The sequence below is a fragment of the Gastrolobium bilobum genome, unplaced genomic scaffold (genome assembly GCF_033153095.1).
Source record: "Gastrolobium bilobum isolate Gb01-03AN ecotype WA unplaced genomic scaffold, APGP_CSIRO_Gbil_v1 utg3981, whole genome shotgun sequence".
NCBI lineage: Eukaryota > Viridiplantae > Streptophyta > Magnoliopsida > Fabales > Fabaceae > Gastrolobium > Gastrolobium bilobum.
The window spans coordinates 44,946-64,241 of NW_026898638.1; the positions used below are offsets into that span (position 1 = coordinate 44,946).

The window sequence follows — 19,296 nt, forward strand, 5'->3', positions numbered from 1 at the left end:
TTACAAGCCAACACAATTTCTTGAGGATGTGATTCCACCATCAACAACAAGATTATGACCACTAACATATTTGGATTCATCGCTAGCAAGATAAAGGGCAGCCTCAGCAATATCTTTGGCCCTTAAAGTTGTTCCTTTCAAGCTGGCAAGCCCTCTCACAAACTCCTCCGTTTTCTCTACTTCCTCATGGAAAGGTAACCCAAAATTGATTCTCTCATCATCATCATCATCATCATCTTCTTCATGGCTTGTTCTCCATGCATTCACAAGCATGGATGTGGCCACCCCAAATGGAGAAATGCAATTGACCCTTATCCCATACCTTCCTAACTCACAAGATGTGTTCTTTGTAAGCCCAACTATAGCATGCTTTGAAGCTGTATAAGCATGTGGTCCAAGCCCTCCCATGACTCCAGCTACACTAGCTGTGGATATAATGGACCCAATTCCTCTAGGAATCATCACCCTTGCTGCGTGCTTGATTCCTAGAGCCATTCCCTTCACATTCACACGCATGACTCGGTCAAACTCATCAGGGTCAAAATTGATAATGCTCTTGTTCTTTGACTGGTTTCCAAGCACCCCAGCATTGTTGAACATTATGTCTAGTTTTCCATAGCGAGAAATTGTAAAACTCACCAAGTTCTCAACGTCTTCTTCAATGCTAACATCACAATGAACATAGGTAGCTGAAGGAGCTAATGTCTCAGCAAGCATAGTTCCAAGTGCATCTTCAACATCAGCAATCACAACCTTTGCACCATTCTTGACAAAAACTCGCACTGTTGCTTCCCCAATTCCTCTGGCACCCCCAGTTACAATAGCAACTTTGCCTTCCAACCTATAACAACATGAAACAGTTCAATTGTTGTCAGGAATTGATAAAGTTTACATTTTTTGATGTGGTTTTATATAAGCTAGATGTGAATAGTACCATGTCTTCAATTAGACCTTGCTACAGAATATATATAAAGATTATTCATAATTGATAAACTTATTAAAGGTAGATTTTAGCTTCTTAGTAGATTAATGGGTTACCATGGCTTTGCTTCATTTTAGAGAAAAAGAGCACAAGATTGAGGATTGTGGACTATTCATTCATGGGGTGGAAGACATTTTTCTAATATGTTAGCATTAAAAGAAGAAGCCACAGAACTGAAAGGGAATATGTTTACTATGTTAAAATTAGTACCTCCTAGATGAAGATGAAAAACTGCTTTCTCTTGCAAGGATGGGAACTCCTTGAAGGGGTTTATCAGGCATTACTTCAGCAGCAACCATGTTTGTGGCTGAGTATTGGGGCTCTACTGAGAGCATTCAAGAGAGAAACAAGGAGAGACAGAGGAAGCAAAGGCTTACAAAGACCGTGCCAATTAGAATGGCAAATATAGCTATTTATATAGAAGCATTTTGAGTTGAGTTCTTTGGATCTCCAGTGCTGCGCTCTTTCCTAATTTTATTTTTTGGTTTTTTCTTTGGTTCTAGTTGTAACAACATAATTGTAGGTATTTTTAGATGTCTTTATTTCCTGTTCCCCCTGTTTCACATGACTTATTTCCAAGTACATAGGATCACTATTATTATTATTTTTTAGCCCCCGCTAAAAAATTGGTGTTAGAAAAGTGGTAGGTGTACGTACAAACTTTAGATAAATGAATAAGAGGAGATTACTAAATTTTTTTACTACTAACTTACTACCTATCTAATTACCATTAGATTAATATTTTTTCTCTCTTCAAAAACTTTTTAAAATTCTCTCTCTTTGATCCAATGATGATGTGATGGGTAGTAAGTTAGTAGTAAGAATTTTTAGTAATTAGAATATCCTCACTCAATCAATAAATAAATAGGAGAGATAAGCAATTAAGCACTGTGCAGAATAAGTAATTATTAAATTGCATTTCAAAATAAAAAGTTTTGACGCGATCTTTAACAAATTCATGTTATTAATTTAAGGAAAATATATTTCTATAAAAAAAAATCTGCAGTGTAATGATAAAAAAAAAAAAAATTCTCTTGTCACGTTAGTCAATAATGTCCAAGGAGAAAATTTTTTATTATTATTATTACAATTATGTATTATCCATAATATAAAGTGTAATCAGTTGTTATAAAAAAATTTCTCTCCAGCATGTAGAAAAAATTCACCCTTAATATTTTTTTTTTGGTAACTAAAGATTTGTCTTTCTGTTTTTTGAGTTTTGTTCTTTGTTCCGTTGTAGTTGGGCTTACAAAGAACACATCTTGTAATTAAAGTAAAAATTCACCCTTAATTTAATCTACTTTCAAAAGTTGTTAAAAATAATCAATTTTGAATAAAGTAAAATAGATTAATAAATAATTTTAAAGGTAGAATAAATTGGTAATTAATTTTAAAATAAAAGTATATCGAATAATCGGCCAAATTTTATAGTATTTATTTTTGTTGATAGTTTTTATAATACATTTTTTATATGGGTTTTGACATGAACTTTTCAACCGATTAATAATAAATAAATAAGCATATAGTAATTTTTTAATTTTTTTTATAAACAAACCCTAATTATCTTTTTGAAGCGAGTCGGGTCCCTAATAGTCACAATTAAAGTTATTCACTGTTGGAGATTATATGTAACAGTATATTGTTTGAATTCTTTGTAACGTATATTGTTTGAATTCTTTGTAACCGTAGGTTTTTGTAACGTATATTGTTTGAATTCAATTCTTTGTAACCGTAGGTTTGAATTCTTTGTAACGTATATTGTTTGAATTCTTTGTAACCGTAGGACTGTTTAGATAGAGTATTTATTTGTTTTAGTATGTTACGTTGTTACCATTTATTGTATGTTCGCCTATTTAAAGGCTACCAATGAATGAGATAAACACACAGTTGAAATATCAAGTTTATCTTGGTATCAGAGCAATCCTAGTATACACGTTTCCGCATTCCCTTTCAGTGCGAAAGCTGGTTCATTTAACATGGCACCAGGTGGTGGCAACAAGTCCAAAACAACTGATCCTAGTTCGCCATTTTACTTGGCTGGATCCGACAGTCCAGGTCTCTTGTTAACGATTGTCATGCTGCGTGGTGAGGCCAACTATGACAACTGGGCCAAGCTCATGAAAAAAGCATTGAAGGCGAAAAACAAATTGGGTTTTGTGACCGGTTCAGTCAAGAAACCAGGAGAGGATGATGCCGAAGAGTGGCGCGCCTGGGAGATGTGCAATTCGATGCTCAATGGTTGGATTCACAACACCATTGATGCAAAAATTCAACCATTCATCAAGTGCTTTGATGACGTCAAGGACTTATGGAATGACCTAGAGGAAAGGTATGCAGTGCAAAACTTTCCAAGATAGTATCAACTGAAATCCAGTTTAGCCAATATCAAGCAACATGGAGATAGCGTTGGTGATTATTACACCAAACTCAGGGTTGTATGGCACGATCTGGAAGGCAGCAAAACTCGCAAGTCTTGCGATTGTGGTGATAAGTGTGCCATTGCCAAAGCAATCGAGGAGGAGCAAGAGCATGATCGCGTTTATCAATTTTTGATGGGGCTGGATTAATCTACATTTGGCAATCTGAGATCCCATATCCTCAACACTTCTCCTCTTCCTAGTGTCAACAAAGTGTACGCAATTGTCACTCAAGAGGAGACCCATCGTAGTATTTCTCGCGTTCAAGATGAGAGGAGTCAGGTAGTGGGATACTCAGCCCAAACCGATTCCATGAAGCAGTCAAACACGTCCATGCAGCAACGGATGGTTCCTAACAAACCACAAGACAGAATACCTTGCCCTCATTGTGGCAGGACCAATCACGACCCTTCCAAATGCTGGAACGTTCTTGGTTTTCCACCAAACAGGAGTGCTGGTCGCGGACGAGGAAGGGGAGGACGTTCGGCAGGACGTTATACGCATGTTCATGCGACGTTTGCAATGGATGCCTCACACCCAGTTGCTGCTAACTCTCTTCCTCCAGACGTCTCCCATTCTGCCTCTTCTCAAGTTGTTGCACACTCCGTTTTGACCCCAGAAATTGTGAACAAACTGTTAACATTGGTAGACCAGCCTCAGTCACATGAAAAATTATCTGGTAAGCGTATTCATTCTCAATGGCTCATTGATAGTGGGGCCTCACGTCATATGACAGGCACTTTGGCTTTATTAGCTGACATTACACCTATTCCCCCTCTATCTGTGACTCTACCAAATGGTTCTATTACTTATGCTGCAAAACAAGGCTCGATGGTGCTTAATACAAACTTCAGCTTGTCAAATGTTTTATATGTGCCTAACTTACGCTGCAATCTCATCTCAGTTTCCCAATTGCTTCACTCCAAGAGCAGTAGCGTTACATTTACTGATAAAAAGTGCATTTTGCAGGACCAAGTGCTGAAGAGGGAGATTGGTTTGGGTGAACTTCATGAAGGAGTCTATGTGTTTCAGCCTTCATGTGCTTCAGCTTCGGCAAGTCAAGCAGGAGAGTCAATTGACTTGTGGCACAACAGGCTAGGCCACGCATCCTATGATATCCTATCTCTGGTTCCAGAATTTAAAGCTTTGCAAAATAAAGTAGTATGTAAGGCATGTGAAGTTTGTCATCGTGCCAAGCAAACTAGATCAATGTTTCCTATAAGTTTTTCTCGCAGCAAAGAATGTTTTGATTTAATCCATTGTGACACTTGGGGTCCTTATCAAAATTCTTTTTCTTCTGGTGCACGTTATTTCTTAACTGTGGTGGATTACTATAGTAGGCATGTATGGGTTTTTATGTTGGCCGATAAAAGTGAAACTTATGATCGGATGTGCAAATTTCTTGCTATGGTTCTGAACCAATTTGGTAAAACCGTAAAAATAATAAGGTCTGATAATGGTACTGAGTTCAAATCTAATAACATGGTGAAACTCTTGAATGAAAAAGGTATTTTGCAACAAACAACTTGTGTTTATACGCCTGAACATAATGGGAGAGTCGAAAGGAGGCATAGACACATCCTTAATGTATCATGTGCCTTACTGTTTCATGCAAATCTCCCTGTTGATTTTTGGGAGGAGAGTATTCTTGCTGCTATTCATATAATTAATAAAACACCTACAAGAGTTCTCCAAGGCAGGTCACCACATGAAGAATTGCATGGAGTTAAACCAGATTATACATACTTGCGCACGTTCGGTTGTCTGTCATTTGCTAATACAAGACCGAAACCAACTGACAAGTTTGCTCCACGTTCGCGACGATGTGTTTTCATCGGATATGCAATAGGGCAGAAAGGTTGAAGATTGTTTGATATAGAAGCACAACAAAGCTTTGTGTCCAGGGATGTAAAAAATTTTGAAAATATTTTTCCTTTTCGCGAAGCTCTAGTACAACCTGTTTCTGCACCAAATTCTCGTGTGCCTACAGAGCCAAATTACTTTGACGAAGGCCAAATTGTCCATGACGGTTCTGATGCATCAAATGACAGCCCAACGCCTAGTGGATCATGTGTTCCTCTGGACGATAGGGGGAGTGTTTCGCTGGAAGCAACACCAACTAACGAAGTTGCCGCTAGGGAGTCCTCCTTACTAGAAAGAAGTTCGAGTTCTAGTGATGCATCAACCCAACAGCAGTTGCTGGAAGCAAATCTGCGTCAAACAGTCACACGCCAGCACCGTAACAGGAAGCAGCCATCTTATTTGCAGGACTATGCATGTCAAGTAGCTGAAACACACACTCCTTCATCTCTCCCTACTCAAACCAATGTCACCTTAGGTACTCGGTATCCTATGTGCAATTATCTTAGCCTCACTAACTTTTCTAAGCAACATCAAGATTTTGTTGCAGCTATTGACACAGGTCATGAACCACGTACATTTCACGATGCTATGAGAGACTCCCGATGGGTGGAAGCCATGAGGGCTGAAATCACAGCCTTAGAAGACAACCATACATGGTGCCTCATGGATTTACCTCCAGGGAAGCGTGCTCTTCCAAGCAAGTGGGTGTTTAAAATAAAATATCGTTCTGATGGAACGGTGGAACGGTATAAGGCAAGATTGGTGATTGCAGGTAATTATCAGATTACCGGAGAAGATTACAGTGAGACTTATGCACCAGTGGCAAAGATGGTGAGTGTACGTACATTGCTTGCAGTGGCTGCAGCAAGAAACTGGGAGTAGCACCAGCTTGATGTTCATAACGCATTCTTGAATGGAGAAATAAGTGAGGAAGTTTACATGAGATTCCCCCTGGATTCAGTACTGGGTCTAAGCATAAAGTATGTCGTCTTACAAAGTCATTGTATGGTTTGCGCCAATCACCCCGAAACTGGTTTTCCAAACTCAGCAGTTCGTTGACGGCATATGGATTTGTTCAGTCAAAAGCTGATTACACGCTCTTTACTATGCAAAAAGGGGAGGTGTCTCTTGCACTTTTAGTTTATGTCGACGACATCATCTTAGCAGGTAATAATTCACATGCTTGTCTTGCAGTCAAGGAGTATCTGAATCAGTGTTTTAAAATAAAAGACCTGGGTAGTCTGAAATATTTTTTGGGTATTGAAATTGCCCGCAGCAAGAAAGGAATATTTTTATGTCAGCGTAAGTATGCCCTGGATATTCTTTCTGATTTCGGGCTCAGTGGATGTCAACCGGCGATTCCCCCATAGAACAAAATCATCGTCTTGCCTTGGATGACGGACCAATATATGAGAACCCTGAACGGTATAGAAGACTCATTGGTAAGTTGATTTACCTCATTATCACAAGACCCGACCTGAGCTATGTTGTTCATATCCTTTCTCAATTCATGCATTCACCGCGCCTAGCTCATTATGAGGCTGTTCTCCGGGTTATTCGATATGTAAAGAGAGATCCTAGTCAAGGACTTCTCCTCAAATCGGATTGTGACCTAAAAATTCATGCCTATTGTGATTCGGATTGGGCTTCATGTCCTCTTACCAGACGATCTCTCACTGGTTTCTTTATTATGTTGGGTTCTTCACCCATATCCTGGAAGACCAAGAAATAAGTAACGGTGTCTCGCTCTTCTGCATAAGCAGAGTATAGATCAATCGCTGCAGCTACAGCAGAGATTGTGTGGCTCAAGTCGTTTCTCACCTCTCTTGGGGTCACTCACTCAAGTCCTATGGAATTGTTTTGTGATAACCAAGCTGCTTTACACATTGCAGCGAATCCAGTGTTTCACGAGCGTACCAAGCATATTGAGTTAGATTGCCACTTTGTACGTGAACATATTCTAGCCAAGCATATTACAACAGCTCATGTGCCTTCTCGTTCCCAACTTGCTGATTTGTTTACTAAAGCCTTGGGACAACGCGAGCTTCTTAGTTTTCTTCCCAAGTTGGGCATTTCATCCTTACATACTCCAACTTGAGGGGGAGTGTTGGAGATTATATGTAACAGTATATTGTTTGAATTCTTTGTAACGTATATTGTTTGAATTCTTTGTAACCGTAGGTTTTTGTAACGTATATTGTTTGAATTCAATTCTTTGTAACCGTAGGTTTGAATTCTTTGTAACGTATATTGTTTGAATTCTTTGTAACCGTAGGACTGTTTAGATAGAGTATTTATTTGTTTTAGTCTGTTACGTTGTTACCATTTATTGTATGTTCGCCTATTTAAAGGCTACCAATGAATGAGATAAACACACAGTTGAAATATCAAGTTTATCTTTCACCCATCTCAAAAAACATATTTGGTGGGAATCAAACTCAGGTTCTTTTCCCGCCTACTCAACTTGTGTTATCAACTGAGTGGGTTAATTTTTTAATTTTAGATTCAAGTCAAGTCTGTCCAAAAACTTTTATGTGTCCATTGAAGAAGGAGAAGGAAAAGAAACGAGAGTACAAAGGTATATGATTATAGATTAAATCCTGCTCTTTAACACAACATAACATCACGACATCATGTGTCCAAAAACTTGAATTGCTTAAAAACTTGAAGTTAAGACGGTCAAATTGCTCCAATTCTTGAAGTTAACATCGCATTATGTGTCCAAAAACTTTTTTTTTCTTTTTTAATCAAAACTTAAGATAGTCAAATTGCTCCAATTCTTGAAGTTAAGATAATACACCCAAAAGTTTAATTTAGGTCAGTTGCTGCTCTGTTTATTTTATGTAGTGGTGAATCATTCTATTAATTAGGAACTTCCCATTCTCATGGTTTTGCTCTTCCGCGTCTTTGACCATTAATTTCCCACCCAAAGTTTATGACGTATGACTGGATTCTCAACACTTTGACCAATAATATTATGGGATTTTCAAAAAAGTGTTCTAAAGATATTATGTTAGGAGTGCTTAATTTTTTTATTAAAATTTTTTAATTATTTAAAAAATAAAGTATTTAACATTTTTTGTGTTTTTAATATAATAAAAGTTTTTTTTTTAGTTTTTTTTTCATACCTATTTCTCTTAAGAGTTAACATAGTAGGTAGCAAATTCTTAATATTTTTTTATATAAAAAACATTTATATAATATTGATAATTACTTATTCAGTAATGAAATTAGGCACGAAATTTGAATGTCACGAGATAATATGCTCTGGTCACTATGCTGCATTAGTGTAGTGGCATATAATTTAATTAACTAAAGGTTTGTCTTTCTGTTTTTGAGTTTTGTTCTTTGTTCCCTTGGCTTAAATAATTCATGTAACGCCCAATGGTTATGACTTTATATGAATTCATTATATGATTGTATTCTCATTCCTTCAATCTCTTTTCATTTTCCGAATGTGCTTAAAACTGACCTAAGATTGTTAACTTTCTGAAAAACACTTCCATAATGAAGTTCGACCAATTAATATTAGAATTGATGCAATTACACTTTTCAACTATGCTACTCTTCGACAATATATGTTGGTAACTGAGGTTTAAAATTATAATTCTTTCACAATTGGAATCAGAGTTTGTGCCTGTTTAAATGGGAGCTCTTATTTTTAGCCGCTCTTTTTCTTATAAATAGAAGTTAACTAAATATAATTTTACAAAAAACTTTTATCATAAAATGAGCTAATGAAGAAAAGAGCTAAGAATGAGTTTTTTTTAAATGTATTCAGCTTTTTGAATTTTTCACATTTATTTTTCAACTATACCCTTATCTAAACTTTTATCTATAAATTTTATTATTTAGCCAAATAATTTACTCTAGTAGTAAATTATTTTATCTCCCTCCCTTCAAAACCCTAACAAGAATTTCTTTTTTTTATCATAAGATGAATTTTATATAATTATCAAACAGTTTTTAGCTTTATTTTTTAAACTTTTTTTTTTTATTTTTTTTGGTAAGATATTTTTTTTAATTTTAACTTAAAAGTATCTTTTACCTTAAAAAAAAAGAAGATGTGTCAAACATGCTCTTATACTATCAAATCAAATCCATGGTACGAAAAATTAGAAGATAAAATCACAGAGCTAAATTCAGTTATTTTTTATTGTTTGGTTAATACACAAATACATGGCTGAAGGACTACATATATCTAGTATGCTCACATTATTTAATAACTTTTTCTAAAAATTGAATTTTATTAATTTAATAATCTTATTAAAAAATTTATGAAATATATCAAGCCAGGAAATTCCGTATAATTATTTTATATATATATATATATATATATATATATATATATATATATATATATATATATATATATATATATATATTCAGAAAGATAATATCATATACTTGATTGTTAATTTAATTAAATTTTCATCATACAAAAAAGTAATTTGTGTGTGGCTATACGCGCGTTGACTTTTATTAAGTGAGTAACTTAAATACGTTTAACAAAGAAAGATAATTTAACTTTCATGCTAACTCTTTTTTTTTTTTTTTTTGGTAATCTACTTTCATGCTAACTCTATTCATTAACAATGAAGTCAAATTATCTAATAATTAAAGCATGACCTTATTACCCAAAAAAAAAAGCATGACCTACTATTCTCTTTATTTATTAAATCGGATGGTTTTAATCCATCAATTCAAATTATAACAATCAATCGTGATATTTTAGTGTGAGAAAAGAACTCTTAATTGTTCCACTTTCAATGAGAAATATTATATTTACAAATTTTTTGTTTACAAACTATACTAAGTATGATCGGTCATACTTCAATCAAGAGTGTATGACCGATCATACTTAGTGTAATTAATTTGTAAAAAAAAAATTTGTAAACAGATCATTCTCCACTTTCAATTGATATTAACCCACATATAAGTGATCCTTCTTTTTGTGACGCTTTGATTATCTTTTAATAATTAGTATTTAATATATATTCACATGTTTTACTTACTTTAAAATATAAATATAAATAAACTATTTTATATTTTTATTTTAATTAAATGGAATATATATGACTGAATATTAATTACTATTACGAAGGTACATGGTATATTCATAAAAACAAATAGGAAAACGAATAAAAGACGAAGAAAAAGTAACCTTGTGGAGATTAATAAGTCCTCTTACAGCTGTGCTAGGGTTTCCTGCACCGCCATGCAAGTTCCTGACGTTCCTGAATTACGATCGGAGGAGGTTGATAATTTACAAAGAAGCAAGAAGAAATACAAAGAGGATGGATCATTTACAAATGATCAGTCTCTCATTCAATGGGAGGAAGCCTGGATGGAGGGACAAGCAAGTTTTAAAGAGATCTTAATGAGGCACAATGGTGAATGGGTTTCAGATGAAGAGGGCGATGCAGATGAACTTAATGAAAAGAGTTTGGATAAAAAGGAGGATGCTGATCTGGAGATGTCTCTAGATGAGGAAGAAGTTTAGATCGAGGTCCGTGACGATGGCAAAACCAATTTCAAGCTGTCGAACGATTTCAAACAGAAGGCTTAGAAGCCTTGGAGACAATCCCTCATTGTGAAACTGTTGGGAAAGAAACTATTAATAGGATTTATGAAAAAGAGGTTGGAGAATATGTGGGAAAGAGATGGAAAGCTTCATATCACAAATATTGATAATGATTTCTTCTTGGTTCATTTTGAAAAAAAGTCTGATATGGATCATGCTCTAACAACAGGTCCTTGGGTCATTTTTTATCATTATCTTGCTGTTAGATCCTGGGAACCTGATTTTAATGCTTTTCAAGCATCTATTAATAAAATCATAACCTGGGTTAGGTTGCCGTGTTTTCCTGCTGAGTATGTTAATTCTTCATTGTTGAAAAGGGTTGGGGACTGGCTGGGCAAATTTATCTGATTGGATGCTGCAACAACAAACCTGGCGAGAGGCAAGTTTGCTCGGATCTGTTTAGAACTTGATCTAAGTCAGCCTTTGAAAGCAGAATATTTGATAGAGAATCGATATAAGAAGGTGGAATATGAGGGCTTGCATCTCATTTGTCATAATTGTGGGAAGTATGGACATAGGGAGGAGTCCTGTCCGAGGAATGTTCCCAGCTGTGACAACAATGAGGCTACCGGTGAGAATACGCGTAAGGAATTGGTCCCTGTTTTCGAATCTGATATCGTTGAGGTAGGTGATGAGAAAAATGAGGGTTATGGTCTGTGGATGGTGGTGTCTCGGGGAAAAAAGGGGAGAAGTGATCAGGGAAACATAAGTGCTGCAGCACATAAGGGTGCAGTTCAAAATAGTGCTGTTTTGGAGAGTTTTGATAAGGATAAAAAAGAAACTGTTTGTACTATTGAGAATCCTAAAATAGAGGATCATGAGAAGGAAGGCCAGTCTTCTATGGGGAAGCAAGTTATATCCCAGGAAGCTAACAAGGTGAAGAGAAAGGAAGTCCAAGATCAGGTTAAATTAATTGAATTGGAGAATGCTTTCAAGCTTGTGTGGGATGATCTGTCAAAAAATGAAAATTTTGAGGATATTAGGTCCATGGATGAACCAAAAATTCTGAAGTTAATTCATTCTTTGGCTAAATCAAAATTAGACCACCAGACTCCTAAGGTGAATGAGCGTATAGATTGGAAGGTGACTGATAACACTATGGTGGTGGATGAGCTGCGATCTTCGGAGAGGAAGCAGGTGGTTAGTTTGGAGAACATGCAAGAGGGTAGAAGAAGTTCTAAACTTCCTAAGCCCCCTGATCCGAAGTTGAACCTTTTGAGGAGTGTCTCTAATAAGTCAAAAGGTATTGGTGTCAACCGTGGTGTTGGAATGAAATCAGCGAGACGTCTGTCACAGGTGCAAGCTCATCCTGCATCTTCCCAAAATTCTTGTTAATATTTGTTCTTTTTTGGAACTGTAGAGGTGCTGCTAAGCCTAAGCTTGGTTGTACCTTAAAAATGTTGGTGGTTAAGCATAGTGTTTGTATGGTGGTGTTGATGGAAACTCGTACTGGTAGTGGTAATAGCCAAAAGCTTATGAAAAAACTGAATTTTAACAAACCATTTTTGAGGAAGCTGCTGGCTTTTCAGGTGGAATTTGGGCGATGTGGGACTCTAATAGATCCTTAGTGGAGCTTATTTCTCAATCCAAGTAGTATCTTAATTTATTGGTTGGTATTGGTGGGCAAATGAAATTTGCCTGTACAGCTGTGTATGAAAGTCCTAGAGAAGAGGAGCGACATGTGATGTGGAATGGAGTGCACCAGTTCAGTCAGAATATTAGCATTCTGTGGGTTATTGCTGGAGACTTCAATGATATTAAAGATGCTAGTGAGAAAAAAGGTGGCTCTTCTGTGGATAGTGGTAAGTGTTATCGGTTTTCTGAGTTTTTGGATAGTTGCTTTGTTGATGATCTGCATAGTTTTGGTTCTCATTTCACTTGGCAAGGTCCAAAGTGGAACCATCTTGAGAGAGTTTATAAAAATCTTGATCGTGTTGTGTTAATCTTCCTTGGAGGGTTTCTTTTGAAGACTCTAGGGTCAGGGTGCTTCCTAGATTGCAGTCGGATCATAACCCCTTGTTGTTGAATGTCTCTAGAAGTTATAATACTTGGCAGGAAAGGCCTTTAAGATTTCTTTCTTCCTGGATAGACCATCCCAAGTTTGAGGATTTAATGGGAGGTAGTTGGGATAAAAGTGAAGAAATAAAGGTGATGTTGAATAGATTTGTTCCAAAGCTTCGTAATTGGAATAAGGTTGTCTATGGTAATATTAATAAGAGGAAAGATGCTTTAACTCAGTAGATTGGGAAAATTCAATATCAAAGGTCTTTGGCTGATTGTGTTAGATTAGAAAGTGTTGAAATTTTTTTGCAACATGAATTAAGTTTGGTATTGGATGAAGAGGAGGTGCTTTGGTTTCAGAAGTCTAGGCATAACTGGATTGTTGATGCTGATAAGAATACCAGATATTATCATTTGAAGACTGTTGTTAGAAGGAGTTCCAACAAAATTTCTAGACTTAAAAAAGACTCAAACTAGTGGATTGAGGAGCCTAATGAGCTTAGAGAGCATGTTTGCAGTTATTATAGGAGTTTATTTACTGAGGAATCATGGAATAGAAGGTGGTTTTCTTCTCCTAATTATTGGAAGCCTATCTCATCTGAAGCTCGGGATGGTTTGAATAAAATGCCTTCTAGTGTTGAAATTTCCAGCACTCTTCAGTCCATGGGAGCTTTCAAAGCTCCTGGTATGGATGGTTTTCCTGCAGTGTTCTTTCAAAGGAAATGGAAGTTCGTTAATAATCAGGTTATTGATTTGATAAGGAAGATTTGGTCTAATCCCTATTTGGTGGCTGAGATCAATTCTACTTTATTGGTATTGATTCCAAAAGAAAAAAATTCGACTATTATATCCCAGTTTAGACCCATCTCTCTCTGCTCAGTTTTGTATAAGCTTTTGTAAAAAATTCTTGTGCAAAGATTGAAGCCTCTGATGGATAAATTGGTTGCCCCTTTTCAGGTAAGTTTTGTACCTAATAGGCAAATTCAGGATAATATAATTATTGTTCAGGAGCTGGTGCACTCAATGCATAAGATGAAGGGTAAGAAAGCTTTTATGGCTATTAAAATTGATTTAGTTAAGGCTTATGATAGGCTTTCTTGGAAGTTTTTGAGATGTGTTTTAGAAGAGATTTCTTTTCCTGATCATTTTATTAATTTGATTATGTGTTGTGTGGAGTCAGCTAAGGTTAATGTGTTGTGGAATGGAGGTAAGATTGGTGATTTCTCTCTTTCTAGAGGTATTAGGCAGGGTGATCCTATTTCACCTTACCTGTTTGTCCTTGCTATGGAGAAATTGACTCATATTTTCATGACTACTTTGAATGGTGGGTTGTGGAAGCCAATTCGTGTTGGTAAGGGAGGTCCTCAGATTACACATCTTGCTTTTGCAGATGACCTCATGGTGTTTATGGAGGCTAGTGTTGAACAGTATGAGGTTTTTCATAAGTGTCTTTCTCTCTTTGAAGAGGCTTCGGGCCAGAAACTTAGTGTTGAGAAAACAAGCATTTATTTTTCTAGAAATACAAGTGCTAAAATTATTAATGATATCACACAGAGGAGTGGCTTTAAGCATGTTAGGAATATTGGTCGATCTCTTGGGTCAATGATGAGACATGGTAGGGCCTCTAAGGATATTTTTGATGGGATTGTGGAAAAGGTTAGAGGTAAGCTTAATGGCTGGAATCAGAAAAGCTTGTCTCAAGCTGGCAGAATTACATTGTCAAGTTCAGTTTTGGCTGCTATCCCTTATTTTCAAATGCAAAGCACCAAAATTCCTTCTTCAATTTGTATGAGGCTAGAGCAACTTCAAAGGAATTTTATTTGGGGGGATATGGATCATGTTAGGAAAAACCATCTTATTAGCTGGGATACAATTACATTGCCTAATCAGGTTGGTGGTTTGGGCTTGAAGCGGATGAAGCTGATGAATGATGCTTTTCTTGCTAAGAGGGCTTGGCTTTTTATGACAAATCCTGACCAGCTGTGGATTCAAGTTTTGCGGGCTAAATATGTAGCTAATTCTAGAAGAATTGGTTCTTTTAAAGTCTCCAATGGTGATTCAGTTTTCTGGTGAAAAATTTTTGTCGTGTTTGGAAGAGTATGGAGAGTATTTTAGCTTAGGAATTAGGTGATGGTAGAAGTATTAATTTATGGGAGGATAATTGGATTTTTCCCAATCAATCTTTACTTGATTGTGTTCTCAGGAGAGACTCTATTGTGCGGTCTGATGTTAAAGTTGCAGATATGGTTACAGCAGATGGGGAGTGGGACTGGTTGCGGTTAAATCAATGGTTCCCTAGTAATATTCTCAATGCTTTGCTTGGTACTCTTCCTCTTAGTGATGCTAATGGTCCTTATAGGTGTTTGTGGCGTTTGGATGGTAAGGGTGGTGTATCTTTCAAAGCTGTTTATTCTTATCTTTTGGATCAGGTTAGTTCAGTTGGTAATACTAGGCATAATTGGTCCTATCTGTGGCAGTGGTTTGGTCCACAAAGGGTCAAAAAATTTATGTGGAAGATTATGCATGAGAGGCTTCTAACTAAGGCTCGAACTGCCCTTTGGGGTAATGGTGATGATTTGTGTCCGATTTGTGGATTTGAGAAAGAGATTGTCCTCCATTCCCTAAGGGATTACTCGCATGTCTATTCAGTTTGGGTGTGCCTGGTGCCACCTGAGCATGGTGATAGTTTTTTTCTTGGAGATCTCGACTCTTGGCTTCATTTTAATTATAATTTGCAGTCTACAGATAGTACTATGCTGAATCGGTTGTCCGTCTTTTTTGTAGCTTGTTGTAAATTTTGGGTGTGGAGAAATGAAGTTTGTCATTGCTCTACAATTCCTTCGGTTATTGATAGAGTAAGGTTTATTAGAAATCTTGTTGATGATATTCAGCATGCTTGCTCTACTCAATCAAATCGATATGTGAAAAAAAGAACTATGGTTTTGGATATTTCATGGCAGTTTCCTGATTATGGTATGATTAAAATCAATTCTGATGGTGCTGCTCGTGGTAATCCTGGTTCTGCTGCTTGTGGTGGTGTGATGAGGGATGCCAATGGGAGATGGTTGGGTGGTTATGCTTATCGATTGGGTATTTGTAATGCTTTCAGAGCTAAATTATGGGGGGTGCTTAGGGGTTTGGAGATGGCTTGGAGCTCAGGCTATCGCAATGTGATGATTGAAAGTGATTCTTCTAGTGTAATCACTCTGCTATCTATGAATGGTATAGCAATCCGTGAGTGTCATCTGATATCTCGCATACGGATTTGGATTCAGAAAGATTGGACAGTTTCATTTCGTCATACATTTCGAGAAGGCAATACTATTGCTGATTGGTTGGCCAATTTTTTACTTGATGATCAAGAACAGCCTGGTAAAAGAGTTTGGTGGGATCCTCCTCCTGGTGTTTATTTTTTGTTGCTTGCAGATTTGGCTTCTTTTTGTAGACCACGTGAGGTGGTTTGTAGTCCTTAGGTGTTCTTTCTGTCTGTTTTCCCTTTTGTTTGTTTGGGCTTAGGCCTTTTATTTATCAAAAAAAAAAAGTAACCTTGTTGAAGAACAAACTTTCCGTATCAACAATATCATACACATTACCCAACATTTTTCACCATAATTCTTCTTTTATTATCAAGGCAATGTTTGAATGGAAGTTAAATGAAAAAACATGTTCATGGATGAAATGCTCCCAACTATAGCCTGCTACTGTACTGTGCTTCGAATCCCCAAATATGTGTTCATAAAAAACTCAATCAAACCGAAAGAAAGTTGAGACATATTAATTGACACTTCGTTTGTTGTTAAAAATAATCATGGGATTACGAGTGTTAATGGATTGAGTTGAGCTGAGCTTTAATCTTACAAGGTAAAATTTATGTTTAAATATGTCAGTCTGACCTAGTCTGTTACCTATTATGAATATAATTATCGGCCTGTGACCTGACTTATTTACCAACAATAAAAGTCTGATTTAACATGTTAAAAAAAAAGACAACAAAAATTTATCCAAACAAAATTTACGATCAACAATACTAATAATTCCATAAAGATTCATAAATTCAATGTATATCCAAATAGCATAATATAAAATAAAATCATTCAAAAAGTCTATTTAACCAATAAAATGGGTTGAGGAGAGAGAGAACTATTATGAGTAGTATAAAAAATAAAATAAAAAATAAATAATAGTTAATATATTAGGCCAGCCTGAGAGGCTCTAAGGCAGGACTTCTGAATTGGAGCCTGAGACCTTTTTATTAAATGAGTTTTTATACAAGTTCAAACTTGGTTCCAACAGCTCAAGCCTTCACAAGTCGGGCCAAATGCCCCTGGTTTGTTTATCACCCCTAGATGGGACATCACAAAATTAAGAGTGAACTATTGGATAAAATTAATATTTGTCCATTACCAAATTAAGCATTAAAACTAATTTCATGGAGGGTTTATGGTGAAGGTGCATCAGCCATAGATGAAATGGGTTCTAACGTTTGGTCAACTGCCAGATCTAGAGGTTCATCCTCAGTTCCTTCCAAATAGAGTAAGGTTGCTCTACCTTTACATCGATGTCCAGGAACAAAACGTTCATCACAATTATAACATAGGTTTTTATCCCTATGAGCTTGTGATAGTCTTTTGACGGGGATGGGGGGTAATGTAGGAATAGGTCTCGGGTTAAGAGCCGGAGGAACGGTAGTGAGGGGTTGGGCAGCCAATGGTGTGGGTGAGTTAGTAGAACGGGACTGCCAAGGTTTGTTGGAGCGGGCATCTACAAATTGCTCTTCGCAAACTTTGGCATATGCATAGGCTGTTGTAACGTTAATCGGCCGATGGACCAATATTGCCTGTCTAATATGTGGTTTCAACCCTGAAATGAATAAACTCTTGCACATTAGCGGTGTCAGATCTGGAATGCGACGAGCAATCAACTCGAATTCAACGACTGAACCGGATTGGTGTAATTCTGCCAAGTTACCCACGGGATCATCAAACTCGGGTGGGCCAAAACGTTGATGTAATGCAGTCACAAAGGAATTCCAATCTTGAAATTGACCGTTGCTGAATAGAGCTCCAAACCAGCATGAAGCAGGCATGTCTAGATTGAAGGAGACTAGATCGAGTCTATCTGGATCTGGTACCTGATGATAGCGAAAATAACGTTCCACTGCAAATATCCAGGGACCAGGGTCACCGGATGCGAACCTAGGAAAGTCCACGAGGGAGGTGTATTGCGTGTTGGGCCTGCGCCTAAAAGACCAGAATGAGGTTGGGAAACCAGATTTGTAATCTAAGTCTGCATGTTTTGGAGAAGTGTGTACATATCTTGGATCTGACGATTAACGCCATCAAAACGCTGAGATTGTTCCTCGAAGCGTTGATTTTGTGCAACCTCAAAGGTTTCCAAACGATGATCCACTGTACGTTCTAATGTGGTAATGTGTTGTTCTTAAGTGTGAAGCTAGTTTGTGAGGTCACGGAGTTTGGTATTATCAGCCATGACTCGATGAAAGCACCAATGTAACAGGATCAAAAGGAAAAGGTGATATTAGGGAGAAAGCACACTAGAGAGAAAGAGAGAGTTTAAAGTGAGAGATAAAGTTTCTGAATATCTTCGTACCCTTCTTACTAGTAGGGGTGTTCAACAACTGATCCAAACCAATTTAAACCACGGTGATCGAATCGAAAAACCGAAAACCAAAAAAAAATCTCAAATTTTAATTGGATTGGATTGATTTTCGGATTGGTTGATGAAAATCGATCCAATATATTAATTTCCTTCTACCTACTTGGGCCTTTCCCCAATCACAGTCCAAAAATTTCTAAACTCAAGTCCCATCAACTAAACCTAAGAAAAAACCTAGTCACATCTCATTAACAAAACTTCATCTGTGTAGAGTTTCATATCTCATTATCCAAAAAAACTATATTATCATTTACTATGATTTGGTATTTCAAAAAAAAAAATTACAAAGTCAATATATACAAAAGATGTTATTTTCACAATAATTATGAAACAAAGTTTTGGATTTTTAAAAAACCGAAAAACCGATCCAATCCAAACCGAAAAAAATTGGATTGGATCGGATCGGATCAGATTTGAAAAAAATTCAAATCGAATGGATGATTATATGATCAAATCAAAGGGATTAGATCGGATGATTTTTGCTTCTAAAATCGATCCAATCCAGGCCGCAAACATCCCTACATAATAGGTCGACTGGCTATTTAAAAGATAAGTTCATTACAATGAATTAAAATGACTGGTAATTGAAAAACATACTCCTTAGCTATTATATTCCGTCAGCCCAACAAATAGTCTTTTAGATAGACTGGTCTACTTTTCCTTCTTGGATCACGAATGTCCTGCATACTTGGGCCTGCATCATGAATCTGGCCCGTTACATCTATCTTGGCATCTTGAACCCTAGAAAATTGGATGTCACTTGGTTCCTCTAA

At 36.6% G+C, this 19,296-nt stretch overlaps 2 protein-coding genes across 2 annotated transcripts; one reads left to right on the forward strand and one right to left on the reverse strand.

Moving 5' to 3' along the window:
* On the reverse strand, positions 1-1,281 carry LOC133317919 (short-chain dehydrogenase reductase 2a-like). The gene is made up of 2 exons (XM_061519820.1): positions 1,193-1,281; positions 1-841 (listed from the first exon to the last, which is right to left on the reverse strand). The coding sequence occupies exons 1-2, from the start codon at positions 1,279-1,281 to the stop codon at positions 1-3; spliced, it is 930 nt and encodes a 309-aa protein (XP_061375804.1).
* A 9,610-nt stretch (positions 1,282-10,891) lies between these two features.
* LOC133317921 (uncharacterized) lies at positions 10,892-16,320 on the forward strand. Its single transcript, XM_061519821.1, has 10 exons — positions 10,892-11,015; positions 11,164-11,229; positions 11,280-12,089; positions 12,209-12,304; positions 12,493-12,758; positions 12,902-13,049; positions 13,188-13,273; positions 13,325-13,660; positions 13,805-14,916; positions 15,051-16,320. The coding sequence occupies exons 1-10, from the start codon at positions 10,892-10,894 to the stop codon at positions 16,318-16,320; spliced, it is 4,314 nt and encodes a 1,437-aa protein (XP_061375805.1).
* The last annotated feature ends 2,976 nt before the right edge of the window (positions 16,321-19,296 follow it).